Raw genomic sequence first — 18,154 nt, forward strand, 5'->3', positions numbered from 1 at the left:
AAATAATTGTGTAAAAAATACTTCTTTTTTTTTGCACAAAAAAATATCAAGCGACAACTGTTTTCAACATTAATAATAATAAGAAGAAGAACTGTTACGTGAGCATCAAATTAGCATAGAATGATCTCTGAAGGTTCATGTGACACTGAAGGCTAGAGTAAATAAAGACTGAAAATTCAGCTAAAATACAAAAAAATACGACATGACAATATGACAACAATGACCTTTTATGAGAGAAGCTAAGCATAGACATCCAAACTTTAAGGGCAAACTAGAGGCTGAACATTTCAGTCTGTGTTCTTTAAAGGTTCTTAAGACAAAAAGCTATTGTAAAAGCTAAATGTTTATGAGCAATAAAAATGCAGTAAGCTTATTTAATGTTGGAAAGATTAGTGCACTACAAGGTAAAATTCCAAAATCGAGGAATTTCAACAAGGGTCTCTCAAGGTAGCCTTCCTTATCAGAGTTGCCAGACCCTCTCACGGGGCCACGGTGATTCAAAATGTCTGAATAATCACTACAAGAGGGCTTGCATCATCCTGAGAGAATTGTGTTCATTTATATAAATCCTTGCGGTTTGCGTTTCTAAAAGCCATTAGAGGTGTGTATGTGTTAAAAGGAAATATCAGCTGGGGCTTGATCTGTCTTTAATTAGGTATTGTTTTTATTCTTTTGGTACAGACAAATCAGCTCTCTCACCCGCCTTGGGCATCAGTGCCATTCGAAGGAGCTTGTTTGCTTATTGTTTGTGTTCTGAGCTGATTGTAATGGGAAGATGTTAACCAGCACTGTATGTGCTTCATGTGTCACGCTTTGAAGACTCCCCTTAAAAAGTCAGCTCAGTTTCTCAATCTAAACCTCCTTCCTCATCCATCCTGTCCTTTGTGTGATGAATAAACAAAAAAACAAAAAAATAATATTGATCAATAGAGTAGAGAAATACGGAGCCCCTAATGGGACGTGGTGAAGGAAATTAATAGAGATAGGAGGAAAACATATTTGTAAACGATTTTGCGTCACGAAAAATGTTGCATTAACAAAAGTTTTCTTTGTGAGAATGATATTTCATGATATATATATATATACTGGTATATGGTATATATATATATATATATATATATATATATATATATAATGGTACTTTTTGGACCTGGATATTGTCAGAAAATGAAACATTTTTAATTAAAATATTACTGGCATAATTTGTTTCCCCAGTATGCCTAGATACCTGCCCTGAAGTTGGCTGTGCTGATTTTTATGAAATAATATATATATATATTTTTTTTTTTTCCAGACATCGCAAAATAAATTGTCATTTCCACAACTGAACAAAAATGTGTTTTCAACCAAAAATGTTGAAATATTTGTAGTTATAAATATATTGGGTTACACATCACACTTGCATCTTTCCAAATTGTAAATTGATTTATTTCTCTGAAATGCAACTGTTAAGATTTTACAAAGTTAACACCAAAAAAACGCTGAACGCTGAACACTAAGCCACTGAAACCTTTCATTCATATTTCTGACATTTTCAAATCTGATATTTTTTAACTCGTATACATATACTACCCTTAACTGCTAAATAATCAACACCACCACCATCATTACCTTAACTTTATTATTTTTTAATGTTTTACCCAAAAATATTTGTGGTTGTGGAAATGACAAGGGAAAGGCGGGTTATGGTGAAAATAACATTTCAGATATAAAACCTGTAGTAGAATTATAAATAATCTCTGTCTTTCCTTAGGAACTCAGCATATTTAATTTGATCAGATTTTAGTCTTTCCCTGAATAGTCTGGACATCTCTGCTGATGTTTTGGGTGCCATCTTAAAGAACTACAGAGAGACTAAGTCAGATTTAGTTGTAAACAATAAAATATCTCAATTTAAAACATTCTCTATGACATTTTATGTAAAGTTTATGTGTTTACACTATATTTTTAGTACTATAGGCAAACTACTTTACTTTTAAGCACAGACAATGTCCTTGCAAAGCCAACCTGTCTTTATCACTTCCATGGAGACAGATGTGGAAAAGACGGTTGTGGAAATTTTCCCCTTTTTCCTCTAATATCTCATGTTTGACTAGCCTGTTAGTGTTAGTTTTAGAGTTAGCATTAAATAATCTCAAATATCACCTGATGAAATTGTAAAAATCCAGAAATGTTTCCGTCATAATGAATTATGAGCAGTTCAGAAATGACATACAATAAACATACTCACAGTATTTCTCATATTTACCTTGATATATCTCCAATTTTTTAACCTGTGCTGGGACCATTCTTTCATTCAGCCATGTGGTTTCCTCTGGAGTGTCAGTTAGTATGGTTACTGAGTATACAAATCTAGAACACTGAGCCTGGGATTGCATTTAATGCAGAGGTGTGGAAATGACAGTGAACCCAAGGGACAAGTGTTCAACATGTTTAAAATATGTCAAATTGAAAAGAAATATATAAAAAACTATTAGATTTGAATGAATTGGGTTATAATGCATACTTTCTGTTTGAATTTAAAATTATATCAGTATTAGATTTTAAGTGAGATAAGGTTGAAGACCCAAAGTCTGGCCTAGGGACAGCGGCAAAATAGTAAAAAACGCATATAAAATGCCTCCTATTTTATATAAAACAACAGAATTGAACAATGATTTTTTTTTATATATAGGTTCCCCTACACATGTAGTAAGTGTGAAAAGAAAAAAAAAGTGGAAATGTTTTTTAGTTTTTTTTAATATCTGTCGAGGACAGAAAAAGTACCATAGTTGGAGAATCACCCATATATATCATGACATATCATTCATTCATAAATATTCATATAATGATTCATTCATAAATATCATTAAGGTTTTAATTAGTTGAGGACATTTTACAACCTGAACTAACCTTGCCTCATCATGAAAAGGTCAAATTATCTGACATTTAAAAAATAAATAAAAAATTTGGACATTGACACATAGTCATGAGGGTCTGCAGGAACATTATTATCGTGCCATATTAGCTGCCAATTTACCATACAAAATTAGTTCAGTTAATAGAAAAATAAATCTTTATTTTTACTATTATTTCCCCGACTGCTATGTAAATGTCTACAAAAAACTATTTTTTTTAAATAGTGATATCATTATCATTAACCCTCTGAGGTCCCGCCCGCGCGTTTGCCGGATTTTCTCCACATTGTAGCACTATAAACTTAAATTACTCTGTCATTTATGGTCATACAGAAAAAAGAAATATAAAAAAAAGAATCTGTGATATTTCTACTTTTGTATGTGTCCACTTACAATCAAATCAAAACATTGTGCTTTTGCAAAATAAAGAAAATAAACAGGGTGTGCGTTCTGCCTCTCCGTCGCGGTGAACTTTTTTTTCTTGAGCACGTCTATAAACTGAAACAAAACTCAGCGAATACTTGTCACACATTTATGAGCCATATACCTTTATAAACATTTAAGTGTGTACTTTTAAATGATCGGATTCAAACTGAAAACAAATATTCTCTGTTTAAGTAATTTGTATAAAACCAACAAGATGTCCAGCTTCTCAAACGCTTCCTAATTATTTTTAATTTACCACGCCCACTCGCACAAAAGAGATTCACATGCAAATCTCCACATGGAACGCGATCGCGCTCATTAGGCCTACCTCAAAAACAAAACACCAAAACACTTCACAAGTCTCTGCTTTTAGACGCGCCTGAGCTTACATTGGATTTACATCAGAAGAAGAAGAACGCGATTTGAAGACAAGAAAGATGTAAGGTAAGAAATTCTTACATATTAGTTTGCTATTGTTGCATAAATTTCACATTGCAGTTGAACTGTTGCTAGATATATGGTGAATATTATAATATTTAGACCCGTGTTTACTGTTACTGTGTTTGTGGATACCCAGCAAACACAGAACGTTGGCACAACGTAGCCAACCTTCTAACAACGTTTTAACAACATGGCCAAAAGGTTGCTATAACTACGTTGTGTGGTGAAGTTGTTACAGCGTTGTCACAATGTTGACATTAAACCATCGTTCAGGGCCATTGCTTAAGGTTGTGCCTAGGGTGTCTTGACAACCACTGGACTACATAATGTACTCGTCACTGCCCTGAAGCGGGAAAATCAGACTTTTAAATTCCAACCACCTGTTGTTGGGCTCATTGTGTTCTCATTCATCATCGAGCAAGGATACGTGAGTATTGCGTTTAGCCTACTTCAGCTATCAAACACAACCTACAGCTTTAATTTCTAATGTGATTAATGAAGCATCGCTCGCACTGTTTAGTTTTTCGTTTGATTTTTCCGCTATTTAGTCTCATTCGTTTCTTTGCTCCTTTGCTGGATTTGTGGATGTTTCCCCGGTGACGCTCGGCTACTGTCTGTCATACATACCCGGTTTTGTTCATTAAATGTTCTGATCTGCCTTTGATTTTCATGTTTTATTTATTATACTTAAAATAAATGTGTATTCGTTTATTTCTTTCTTTTTTTCTTTTTTCACAAATGTATGACTTTTGGAAGTGCAATTTGATTATATGCAATTTTAATAAAGTTGAATTAACGAAAACCTTCTGTCATTTTTACTCTTTAAAGTGTAGGCTACACTTGCAGGTGTTGATAGCCCCATTAAATAATATAGATAAACAATAAACGATAAAAAGTATATAATTATCTAACAAAATACACCATATAAAAATATTGTCAGAACGTCGTCTCTCAGTTGCTGAATGTCGCGCAACAACGTTGCTACAGCCCTGTCACGTCTTACAATTCTACGTTGTTACAATGTTGCGAGCACGTATACAGCGACGTTGCCATAGCAGAAATGCAACGTGCCAGAGACGTTGCCACAACGTAAATGTGTTTGCTGGGTATCTGCTCAAACGTAGATATGTATATGGTAACCATAATGTTTTATATTTGAGCGCGATCGCGTTTGAATGTATCATATTTTGGATCGTGATCGCCTTTGAATGTATCATATTTTGCAGCGCGATCGCGTTTGAATGTATCATATTTTGGATCGCGATCGCGTTTGAAAAGCAAACGGCTTCATGTTTTTACTATTATCTCATTTCATATCATCATAACGAATGGAAACATTTGAAGTAACATGATAATCAATATATCTTTCTCTAGCTTAGTTGTTACTGAAATCTTTTGGAAGATTTATACTCCTATAGGTTATTGTTATTATTATTTTATCCAGCACTGCGCATAGCTTATGCCTACAAGGCACAACAAACCTGGTGTTCATTATATTATATATTGTTGGAAATATTTGTGTGTGTGTATTCTGTGAATTTTAAAAAGCAATTTTAACCAGAAAAATCTAAAATTTATTCCCAAAATCGTGCAGGCCTTTCTCTTGATATCAGTATGTTCACTTTTTTTTTCAGGGCCCAGATGCCACTGAGGACTTCAACATTCACATGAGTCTCTGTACATGAACATGGTAAAGTGAAAATCAAACACCTTGGAAATGAAAGGTATGTACAATGTTTTTAGGAATGGCACAAATGTCTCTGTCTTTGGATCATTGTTTTCAATAAGTGCTTTTTTGGCATTTGTTGTGTATCTTTGGACTATGTTGTGTTGTAAATAAATCCAAACAATTTAAAAGCCATTCTTTTTTAAATCTCCTCATTTACAGTATTGTGCAAGGTTGCTCAGAATGACAGGGCCTGATAGCTCCTATAGGGCCGTTAGGGGAGGGTCTTTGTCTTTCTCAGGTGGAAAAGCATACATATTAATGACCTCCGCATAAAGCTTTTTCACACAAAACACGTCGCAAAATTTTTAAATCAATATATTGTCTTATCTGAATGAGCAGTCGGGGTGATTTTCACATAGTTTTAGAGCAAATATTCTAGGCTACGTGATACAATTTTCAAAAGTCTTGTGAAGAAATAATCAGTATGGGTTTCATGGCCTTATTTCAGTGAGAATTTTTTTTTTGTATTTTCACAAACCACGCATAAATGTCATTATCTCAAAACTACAAACCTTTACATACATGCTGCTGATATATTATTGTAGCAGAGTTTGTGCTGAATACAGTGTAATTAGACTTTAGCCATGAAAATGTCACAAGTAACAGAAATAACCAGAAATGTCAGAGCATGTCAGAACACCTCCAGGGCCCAGAAAACAGCTCAGACCTCAGAGGGTTAATAGTATTGCTATTAGTTATTATAAGTATACATTTTTTTTTTACATTTAAGCTTATTAATACCATTACTTTCCATGCTAAATAAATAAAGGAGTCATTTAAAACTACTTTAGAGCCATATTTAACTATGATCTACGGTGGCCGAGAGAGCTCAACGCGCTGCAACTGAAGAAAACACATGCAAATAGAAAAACACCTGCAAATTAAGAAAACATCTTCATCTGTTTCACAACACATGTGTGCTCCAAATACTCACAACACAACCAAATACAGAAACGCGCTGCAAAAGTTCACAACACAACCAAATACAGAAACGCGCTGCAAATAGAACAGAACACAATGGAAATGTTTCCGGGGAACCCAATAAGTGACGGACCCGGCTAGGACGTGCTTACAGCTGTCTACTTTTATTATTATTTATTTTTTTTGCAAAACATACAGAGATGACACGTTTATGACATACAACTTTGTATACAATATACAAAATGTATTTACAATATGTTCAATGTCATAAGAATACTAAAAAGAACAATGAGCTGAAGACTAAAATAAATAAATAAATAAATAAAAAAAGATAGAGAAAAAGAACATGAGGGAAAGACATTAATCTATACATCAGTTACATTGTACACATTTTGTCATGTTATGTTAAAATAAGTTTCATAAGAAATGTTAGAATGCAGCTAGGGTCCAAATATGAGATGGCAAGTTTTAAAGTTGAGACACTCACACACAGATATAACACGTATTTTAAAAACTTTGTTGTATAAAATGTATATTTATTTGCAACAGTTATGTTAACAGCAATAATACTATATTTCTGGTAAGAACAGCTGTTCAGCTGATGGACACGCGCTGCGTTGTCATGGGAACATCCCAGGTGAAAATAATGAGGAAATTACGTTGTCTTTCGTTGCTCCCTTCATCAACATAATGGCACACAAGTGCCCCGCTCCCTCCAAAGTGCCCAATTCAAGGGCTCTGCCGTCTGCCCTTTTAAGAGAGTAGGGCATAGGTAAAGCTCACGAGCAATAAGCACGTCCCAGCCGTCCGTCCGTCACTTATTGGGTTCCCCGGAAACATTTCCGTTGTGTTCTGTCCTATTTGCAGCGCGTTTCTGTATTTGGTTGTGTTGTGAACTTTTGCAGCGCGTTTCTGTATTTGGTTGTGTTGTGAGTATTTGGAGCACACATGTGTTGTGAAACTGATGAAGATGTTTTCTTGATTTGCGGGTGTTTTTTCTATTTGCATGTGTTTTCTTCAGTTGCAGCGCGTTGAGCTCTCTCGGCCACCGTAATGATCATCTCAATGCAACATTAGTAACAAAAGTATGAATATTTTAATTTGGATCTGCCCATCTTTACAGAGCACAATTCAGGCTGAACTACTTCTCTGTAGTTCAACAGTGTCTCTATTGCTAGACCACAGCTCCAATATCCTTTACAATTTATTTGCCACACCCCTCCATGCCACACAAAACAGTTTCTCTGTTCTATTCCCTATTTCCCATGTCGACTCTCCTCTTAACTTCTCTGGCAGCCTCTTCTGCATGTAGATTCAGCCCTTCATCTCCTTGTGTGTTTACATGTTATCTTTAATATACTCAACAGTCTCTAATACCTCACTCCTGTCCACTCTCAACTCTTAACACATTTACCTGGACCAGTCCTCCACTGAACTCTCCTGCCGTTACCTTACATCACCTCTCCTCTCTGTTTTTGTGTAAAAGAAAGCAGTCATTAGAGCAACCACGAGACAACAACAAACATCTCTGCCTTTTGGCAGTTGAGGACAGCATGACTTGCCCAAAGACACTCAAACACATTCTCACCAATATTACTGTGGCGTTATATTGCTATTGCTTAAAATGTGACCCAAAATGCCCTGTTTCTCATTGTCTGTCGCTCCTAATCTCTCTATTTCACTTCGTCCCCCATGAAGCCATTTCAGTCCAATCGGCCTTAATTCCTCCCCTGGGCTGTGCCTGTCCTTGCCCTGTTGTGGAGACTTTACTCACAGACCTCCAGTAAACTGTAGGAGCCCTCCAGGCAGTGGCGGGAGACAGCCTGACAGAGACAGAAGTGAATAGGATAAAGGCTCTGCGGAGATTGAGCCACTGCAGAGGGGTCTATTAGAGTAAGCTACTGCCTGTTAAACGACTGAGAGGGTGATTTGGGAAGGTTTTTTGAATACCTTGTTTGATAAAAGCCAAAGTGCAATTCTGCTGGACTCTCTGCAGTTCAATTTTATGGTCATAGACTGAAAAATCTCAAGAAGCAGATTTGCATGTCTACTTGAGGTTCTCTCTGGCGCAGCAAGAAATTAGTTGTACAGCTTTAATCTGATTGGCTACATTGACAGTGTCATGGTTTTGGAATGAGAGCCGTATTTATCAACATATGTGAATATCAAATTGCCCCGTTTATACTTACAGTTGCAAATAATGCCTATAAAGATAGTTACAATGACTTAAGTCAAAGATGCTGGCTTCTTATTAAACAAAATCAACACAATACTATTTAATATTAGTAATAAACACGCACACGCACACACACACACACACACACACACACACACACACGCGCACACACACAGACACAATTTCATCCCCTAAAAAAATATTGTACATCATCCCAACCACAAAGAAGTTATATTTACATAATTACCATACCCTTTTGTCTAGGTTTACAGTATACAACATATAAAAAAAAAATAAAAAAAAAAAATAGAAAATGATTAAAAAATATATATACACTGCAATTTATTTTGTATTCTATTAGTATTAAATAAATTAATAGTTTTAGTTAGCAAGGATGCCTTAAACTGAACAAAAAGTGAAATGACAGACATGTATAATGTTACAAGAAAAAACTATTTCAAATGAATGCTGTTCTTTTGAGTGATGCGTGAGTGATTCGCATTACACACTCCGCCCCCGCGGCGCGGGTATAAATACGGAAGTGGATGCACACACTAGTTGCTTTTCGCTGAGGTGCCGAGAGTAACTCGGAGTCAGTGGTGGTCCAGCTATACGTCTCCGTTCCCTTCTTCAGGGAACGGGGGTTGCATACGCAACCGAGACGTTCCCGTTCGACGTTGTCAACGTCGACTGAATAGGATCTACTATGGAAAGCGCCACTAAAAGCCTCCTGACCCCCCGCAATTTTGAGGCGGAGAAGGGCAAGGCTTAGGCCAGGGAAGTCAACTGCTGTTCCACAGGACCACTGGGAAGCCTACCCTATCAAGGAAGGAAGGGACGCTGCAGAAACCACATACTGCCCGAAAGGAGGTAACATGTGGAGAATACACATATGGACTGGGCGTATTACTGAGCAGTACAACATATGGAATGTCACTGGGATGACTCCAGCCTAAACAGAGGGGAGGATCAACCGACAGTGACGGCAGAGCAGACTCTGCCGAGGGAAGACATGGGCTTGCCGCAGGGAGCCGTACCGTGGAAGAATACACATATGGGATCGTCGTAGGGATCACAACATATGGACCCAGCCTACCACAGTTTCCACCAGTGCATATGAGTGATAGGCCTGGCTCCGGAAGTTCCGCCACGTCCGTTGTCGAAAGGTATGGAGGAATTCGACAGGGTTTGGCTAATAAGGGGAACTCAGTGGAACAAGAATTGTGAACCGTGCTTACAGTGAAACTGGCTTCATGTGAAGGGAGCCCAAGGGAAGCAATGGTTCGACACATAGGCTAGTTCTCTAGCGAACGTGTATAGGTGTTGCCCAGCCCCCAACTCTATTTAACATCTGTTCAGCGAGGCACTCTGTGTCAACACCTAGGAGGAGCTCACCGCCCAGGTGGGTACGTGCATCTTGGGAAACTTTCTCACCAAGATGAAGGCAACCACATGTAGTGGGCCAACCTTTGCTTGGAAACAGCCTTCCATTCTGCTGGTTTCTGTACAGACAGAGCTGGTCTAAGGTCTAGGCTTTGCATTCTGATCACGTATAACCGCACTGGAGCGGACGGACAGAGAAAAAAACAGGGCTGGGTCTGCCTCCTCCGGGGCAGCACTTGCAGGCTCACCACCTGGTCCCGTAGGAGAGGTAGGAACCTTGGGCACATATCCAGGCCGGGGTCTCATGTGTCATGAGAATTAGCCGGCTCAAACTCCAGGCATGATTTGTTGACCCAAAATGCGGGCAAGTCCCTACCCTCTAGATAGAGACCAAACAAGCAGGAGAACTGTTCCTATAAAAACAGAATTTTTAACTCAATAGAGGTCTCTGTAGTGCAGTAGCACAAGAGATAAGTCCCAAGAGGGTAAAGAGGGGACGCAAGGAGGTTATTCAGTCTCCTTGCTCCCTTCAGGAACCTGACGATCAAGTCGCACTTCCCACGGATTTGTATCCACTGCATTACGATGTGCATCAATACAGAGGCCACAACATTTTAAGGGTGGAGGAGACAGCCCTCACTCCAACCATTAGCAGGAAGGAAGCACTGAAGTGATCGAACACCTTCGGGATCTCCTCATGGAGAGAAGACTCAATTCAATGAATAGGTTCCACTTCTAAGGGGGAGTGAGCCTCTTTTTGAGAGGGTGCTCTCACAGAAGTGATGGTCTCTACGGCATAAAAATTATTGCGGTAGTAACCAGAACCTCCGCGTCCCGTTCTTTTTAGAACTAGACCTGGAACTCTTCAAGGTCTAGACGCAGGTGCCATCATGCCCCATCCCTTAGAATGTACTCTGAGGAAGGAGTCAGGAAGGCTGTCGAGAGGAGAGGTCGGTTGGGCCAGTAAGGGGCAACTAGCAAGACCTGCTCCATCTCTTCCTGATTTTAGCATTGTAGTGCAAGAAGGCTCACTGTGGAATGCATTTCTGCGGGGGCCCCAGGGCCAGCTGTGGCCAGAGTTTTTTCTGTGTTGAGGGATATCCACTCAGACGGAGAAGAAACAACTGGAGGAGGGACGAGTCTGGAGGGGCAACAGATGTAACTGTGTGGCCCTGAAGTGGTCCCAAACAGCTGGCCAGCTGGGGACGGAGTCTCCACTCTCTCTGGGCCAGAGGCTGTCGTGAGGCTTGTCAGCGGCACGATTGAGCAGGCCAGTAGTAATAAGTGGAATGAAGTGACCTTAGAAGCTTTTGACTCCAAGGAGGAGGGGGCGGGCGAGTTGCAACATGTGAGGGGAGCGTAGCTCAATGGTCGCAACATTGTCTTTTCAGACCGGTACATGCTCGCAGAACAGCGGTGTCTCAAAGCGAGGAAATTGTAAGCAACTCGAGGCAATAGATGCCAATGCAGTCGGAGGGCGCCCAGACCTCTGTTACTGCATGCCCTTTATACGTGGCCCCTCAGCCGGTATTAGTGGACACTCATTCTAGGAGCCATTGGCCCGGGGAAACTAAAGGTCTGTTTATGGGCTGAGGGTTTGGCGACAGGCCAGGGTGTTTATCACACGCCGCAGGAGCCTCTGAAAAAGTTTCAGTGGGACCCTTTCTCACTTCTTGAATAGCACTGAGCTGACACACCTCTATCTGAGAGATGCGCTGGACCGAGACCATCTCCATACTAGAAAAGAGATCTTCAACCCTTGGGTGAGTTTACTCTTTCCCATTGACTATGGAGCCAACTGGCTATGGAGCACTCAAAGGGTAGGACCATGTACTGATACTTCGTACTTTCGAATGCAAGAACACAGGAGGCCTCTGGAGCGGAAGGATAGAGATCTGAAGTACATGTCTTTCAGGTCGAACACTGCAGACCAAGCTTGGGGACGGGGCATTTTTGAAAATGCATCACTGTGTTTAGCAAGTGGCTTTAGAAAAAGGGCCCGTTTCAGTTGACACAGATCCAAGATGGTCGTAACCCACCACACATTTAGGGTACAATGAAGTACGGGCTCATGGAAGCCAGACATCATATCGGCTGGAGGGAATGGCTAGTTTGCGTCCTTCACCAGTAGGACTGTGACGTACACACACAGAACAGGAGCACTGCTCAACACCTAGGTGTGATGAATCTCACAAATTTTTAGGAGCATCTCTGCTCAACACCTAGGTATGATGAATATCACTGAGCCTGAGTGGAAGCTGAGCAAAATGATTCGCAAGCCGAGTCTGAAGGTACCATTTGGGGCCAGGCTGGACCGGTTGGAAGCATTTTAGGCTTCCATAAAACCGGGCCAGGGGGCAGGGAACCACAGATGTACCTGAGGTGGGGCAGCGAAGTGGAGGACAGAGACCCGGCTCGAGAGGCCCGAAGGCGGGGTCTGAGTGTGCAGTGCAACACTTACCCGTCTCCATGAGACGGCCAGGGATGCCTGAGAAGGCGGATGACCGGGTCCTCGAACCGCACCCAGCTGCCGTGCTGGCGAACAAGAGGGGGCTGAGGGGTGCAAGGCTTTACAGGGTCATACACCACCAGACTTGCCCTCTTGGGACTCAGGAACAGAGGAATTTGCTCTTTCTTTGAAGTGTGGGTACTGCTTGCTCCGCATTTTTTGGGAGCCAGAGGTGGAAGAAACACACACTCAAACAAAGACTCAACCCGGGCCTCATCCGGTTGGAGGGAGTGGATCAGTGACCAACTCCAAAAGCACCCTCATCCATCCCTGAGTGGCCTACTCAGGAATGCTTTCGCTGTCGCTTGCCACCTGGCTTGGCAGCACCTAGAGCGGGCTGGGTGTCCCTACTGCGGCCGGCTCTATGCTGAGGCCTGGCTGGAGGCTGCTGTGGAGGCCCAGCGGGAGCGGCGGCAGGGGAACACCCTCGGCGATGAGTAGGCGGAGGAACTGCCATCGGCGGCGGGATGGCTAGATGTGCTGGATGGCTTCCGTCTGCGCTTCTGCATCACCGACCAGCCCAACCTGGGAAATTGGGGAGACCAGGAACCAGACCTTGTCCGCATTCGCCATAACAACCAGGCTGAGCCAACGATGGCGCTCCTGGACCACTAACGTGGATCACGCACGATCACGCACGCCATGACACTCGTGCCCCAGAGGGCGAGGTTGGATGCGGTGCGGAGCTCACCTATGAGCACACGGTCTGGGCTACCCTCGTGCATGTCCATGAGTGCCCTGGCCTGATAGACCTGTAGCAACGCCATGGCACGCAAGAGGAGGTGGCTTGCCCACAGGCTTTACAGTCAGAACGGGCGAGAACTCACAGGCTTTAGGGGGGAGATGAGGGGCCCCGTCCAAAAAGCAGCGGCCGCCGGATACAGGTGCACCTGTGAATGAATGAAACGGCTGGTCGGTCCGGGACCAGCGCGCTCAACGGGGGCTCCACCGACTGCGATGTGATAGAGGAGTGAGGGGCCCACAGGGATTGGTCGGGGAAGCCTCACTATGATCCTCTGATCATATACATTCTACAAACACGTGATACAACTATTGTGATCGTCCATTTGGGGGAACAAATAACGATTGCATCCAGAAACGCGCGGGTGGAATGGCATCTTGAAAAAGACGCAAACACACCCGTGTTGCTCTTTCAGGAAATGGGACCCATCACCAGTGCTGGAGCACACAGGGGAATGACCGCGGCAACACTGAACAGTGAACTGAAACAGTGAAGGACTCATTTTTCTGCCCTCTAACCAGCCGTCAACAAACACAGAAATTTGATGCTGTTAAGACAGCAGTTGAGAACTCAAAGCTTGCGATCACCGCTGCATTCGCACTGTAAAACCACCAGCAACTGGGAGAGTCTTCCTAGAAGAACACCGAGGATAATTACTAAACAAAGCTGAACTAATAATGGTGGTAACCAAGGAGACGGATGAGTAGCAGGAAATTGAACAAAGAAACATGTGACAGATGAAAACACACTCAAAGTCCATGAACAAAACTAAACTGAACGTGACAGTATGATTTTTTTCCTTTCTGACTTTCTGATATTTTGAAAAAAATAGAAGTCAAAGGTTACCAAAACTGTTACCAACGTTCTTCAAAATATCTTCTTATGTGTTCCACAAAAAAAATAAAAATAAAAATAAATTCATACAGGTTGTAACAACATGAAGGTGAGTAAATGATACATTTTTATTTTTTGGTTGAACAATAGGGATAAAAATTATGTAATCAGATTTGAATGCAGTTGCCACTCTCATTCATAACCAAATTGTGTGTGACCATAACTGTATTTAGCACTCAAAAACTGGCTTAGAGACTCAGACAGACCACGTTTTTTCAAATTAAAAGCGTGAGGCGCACCGCACTGCCCTTTTTTGGTTTACTTTTTTTAGCTTAGAAAAGAGCAGTGTGGTGTGTTTTTTATGTTGCTAGGCAACCACCAAATCAGCTATCCTGTTAGTCTAATCAAAGATTATAGCGCGAGCGCTCTAGAATCTTTGGTTTGCTGTTAAGTAAACTGTAGACATCTATGTTGCCACACTAACTTGCCTCCAGGCCTGCTGCTTTTTGTTAACATTGTGGTATTTGCGGTTTGTGAAGTCATACAGCTCCGTATAACTCGCGACAGCCACCACAAGTTTCTCCTCCATCATTGCAGTCTCCGGACGTTGAAAGCAACTGTAAACTTCCGCCACCACAACGGAAGTCCCACCTCTCCATTCATTCGAGTGGACAATTGAAAAAAAAATGCTAATGACGTCAGGCACTTTTCTGCTCAGAGTTGATTTTTTTTTTTTCAATTTCAGGCGCTCAGAGCGCTCTAACAAAAACACAAGGCGCAGCAGGCTGCTAAAACGCAAGCCGCTGAGGGCGCATAAAAAACGAGCAAAACGCTCAATGCCAATAGAAAACGATTTAAAAAAGACGCCTCTTACTAAAAAAAACGCGTTCTGTCTGATCGGGGCCTTATGCTGCTGTGTGAACGTAGCCATTTTGATTCTTCATTTAGTGCTGCATACATAAATACCTCATTATGCCAAATTGGAATTGAGTTTCCCACAATGCACTGTGATGACATGCTAAGTGCAGAAACAGACTCGTTCTGCTGTATTATGAGACACATCGGCAGTCTGCTCACGTTGCCATGAGAGAGAGAGAGAGAGAGAGAGAGAGAGAGAGAGAGAGAGAGTGTCATGTGCCAGTAACACATCTCAGTTCATTCTTACAGCTTCTATTGGATCACTGGCAGGCCACATGTGCCCCACTGCAGATGGTGCAATTACTATGAAAGCACACACACAGTTACTGATGCAAATTTGACAGAAAAATTTTACACATGCATGCCCATGTAGCCTATACAAAATGATTATAGATGAATACCCATGCAGTCGTAATGATTCCCGCATGATTATCCCACAAATAACCCTGTTATGCATACCACATAATGCATAACAGGTCGCTATATCTATCTCAAATATGTTTGCATATGTTCAGCAGCAATTTTTACTCTCCAACAAGCTAATTCCAGAGAGGAGTGTGTGGCTTTCTGCAAATAGTATTTCCACACTGGAATGCTCCTCTCACCCTTGGCTAATCAGTGAGCATGTGTCTAAAAGCTAGATTAAGCTATTACAACACTAGGTCTAAAAACAGCTGAGAAGAAATATGTCTCACTGGTGGCGGACTGGGCATGGGCCAACTAGAGACCAGTCTGTGCAGTGCCACAGACACACACACACACACACACACACACACACACACACACACACACACACACACACACACACACACACACACACACACACACACACACTGCCACCAAGATACCTCAGAGGTGTTAAAATATTACTTTTGTTGTGGAGAAAGAGCTATCACTCTGTGAAAAGGGGGTACAAAACGGACACGATCCTGCAATTTTATATGCTTGGGAACATGTTCCAATCTCACTTTGCCCTCTCTCTATAGGGCTCTGCTTTTTACTGCCACCATGCTTCAAACTGCTCTCCGTAAAGCCAGAGACAGCCAGACACTTTAGACTATCTCCATCACCTTCATGCTGAGCGATGTCAGGCAGAGAAGCAGAAACACGTTTAACAAAGGCCTCGCTTGCACTCTCTCACTCCTGTCCTCGGTCTCTCTGCCACTTTCTTTGCTTCCCCCAACTGCTGTCTTTTCCCGCAGAGCATACTTTTCCAGTAGGCCTTTTCCTATACCTATTCCGCTTGGCTCCAACACATCTAAATATAACCAGCCTCAGAGAGAGCTGTAGCTGATAACGAGTTGTAAGAACAGCCGAAGTGGAAGACTGTGAATGATCCCTTTTCAATATTTACCTACCACAGCCTAGATTCTTAAACTAAATTTAATCATCCTACATCCTACTGAGGCATAACTGTCCTGCAACGAAAGATGAAAGAAGAGTATGAAATCCAAAGTGGACTTTAAAACTTATTAGACAGCACAAATTCTGAAATTTAATGACCAGCGGTGTAGCAACATTCACCTCTCACTTTTAAAAAGTACTAAATTTGCCCTTCCCTACTTTATGGGAGAAAATCATTATGTTTATGAGGTCAATTATTAAAAATAATTTCTGTTAATTCAAATAACGCTGAAATTAAGTAAAATATAAGTATTAAATGCCTGAATGTATAACTTAAATAAAATTTAAAAAAAAATTAAAGCTAAATATAAATTATAATAAATTTAAAAAAATGACAAGAACTTAAGCTAAAATTTAAATGAAAACTGAGAATATAAAAATAAAAGCTAATTCAAAATACAAATTAAAACTGTATAATATATCAATAATAGTAAAATAACACTGAAGCACAACCGGCCAAGAAACTGGAAAAATAATTATAAGTAAATCATAGATGCTATGTTTGCATTGTATGACCATAACAGAAGAATTAAAACTAAAAAACTAAACTAAAACATATTACATAACAGTCCATCCAGATCTTCTTGAAATCTTCATTTTAAATGATGTGACTTTTAAGCCTATGGACCCTCAGCTATTCCAAGATCATGTGCCTCTTTAAACCATGTGTGTATCTTTTTTACATGTGTAGGAGGCTGAATATAAAACAGGAGGTCATAAAGATATTCTGTAATCAAAACCATCCACCATTTAATGAAAAATGAACGACTTACCCAGCACTCCCAGCCTATAATTCAGGGTCACCACAATGACATTTCCATAGCTGGCCAGAATGCTGCCGTCAATCATATTCCCTGTTCCTTCCATGTAGGACCCACCATGGATGTACACCATCACAGGTCTCAGCCCATTCTCATCATGGATGTCTGCAAGAAGAAAATACAAAAATCATCTGGACATACTATAAACATTTTATTTCTGTGGGATGACTGAACAACTTTTTTTGTCCAACTAATAGTGACAGTTTTTCTCAGTAAACGGACATCAGTAGAACACATAGGCTTTACACTTTGACAAGAAAATCCAATAGGACAATCCCAAATGAGAAGATCAGACAAATATTTCAAATTGAATTGCTTCTTTATACCATTACCAAGCTGCATTTTCATTGAAACTAATCCCACCTCAGCAAGATTCACCTCAAGATGTGGCTCATGCACAGGGAAGTCCGTAATTGCTGCAGATGAATTGGTTATTTGTGGGGTTCTCTTGTTCTGATTAAAGCCCCTGATTAGTACACGTGTAGGAAGCTGATTATAAAACAGGAGACATGAAGCCCAAGGATGAGGAAGTCTTTGATAGCAATTCACAAATTGCAGGCAGGCTTACCCAGACTATAGATTTTTCCCATCAGATATTTACTGGTCTTGAACAGGACAGCAAATATAGATGCAGATGTGTCCCTGTGTTTAGTCACAATAAAAATACATTGAGAGTTTCTAGACAATTGTGCTTACTGCATAGGCTGAACATTAATATCAATGCATGTATACTAATGGAAGTTGTAAACAACAAAAGATACAAATGTTTCTCTTCAACTTAGGCCACTTTTTTTTTGTCGCAGCGGTTGATGTTGATGTAAAACATATTTATATTTGTTTGGTCACACTTTAGATAAGAGTCCAATTGTCACTATTAACTATGACTTTTGCCTCAACAAACTCCTAATTACTGCTTATTAATAGTTAGTAAGGTAGTTGTTAAGTTAAGGTAT

General features: G+C 40.7%; 1 protein-coding gene across 2 annotated transcripts in view; it reads right to left on the reverse strand.

Moving 5' to 3' along the window:
* nlgn4xa (neuroligin 4 X-linked a) overlaps window positions 1-18,154 on the reverse strand; it is a 124,192-nt gene that overhangs the window by 67,530 nt on the left and 38,508 nt on the right. For both annotated transcript variants that reach the window (XM_084106986.1, XM_084106985.1), the window contains one exon: window positions 17,154-17,306. In XM_084106986.1, the coding sequence (XP_083963112.1) occupies window positions 17,154-17,306 (153 nt within the window). The remainder of the gene's footprint in view (window positions 1-17,153; window positions 17,307-18,154) is intronic.

This window comes from Abramis brama (assembly GCF_963993115.1).
Source record: "Abramis brama genome assembly, chromosome: 2".
Lineage (NCBI taxonomy): Eukaryota > Metazoa > Chordata > Actinopteri > Cypriniformes > Leuciscidae > Abramis > Abramis brama.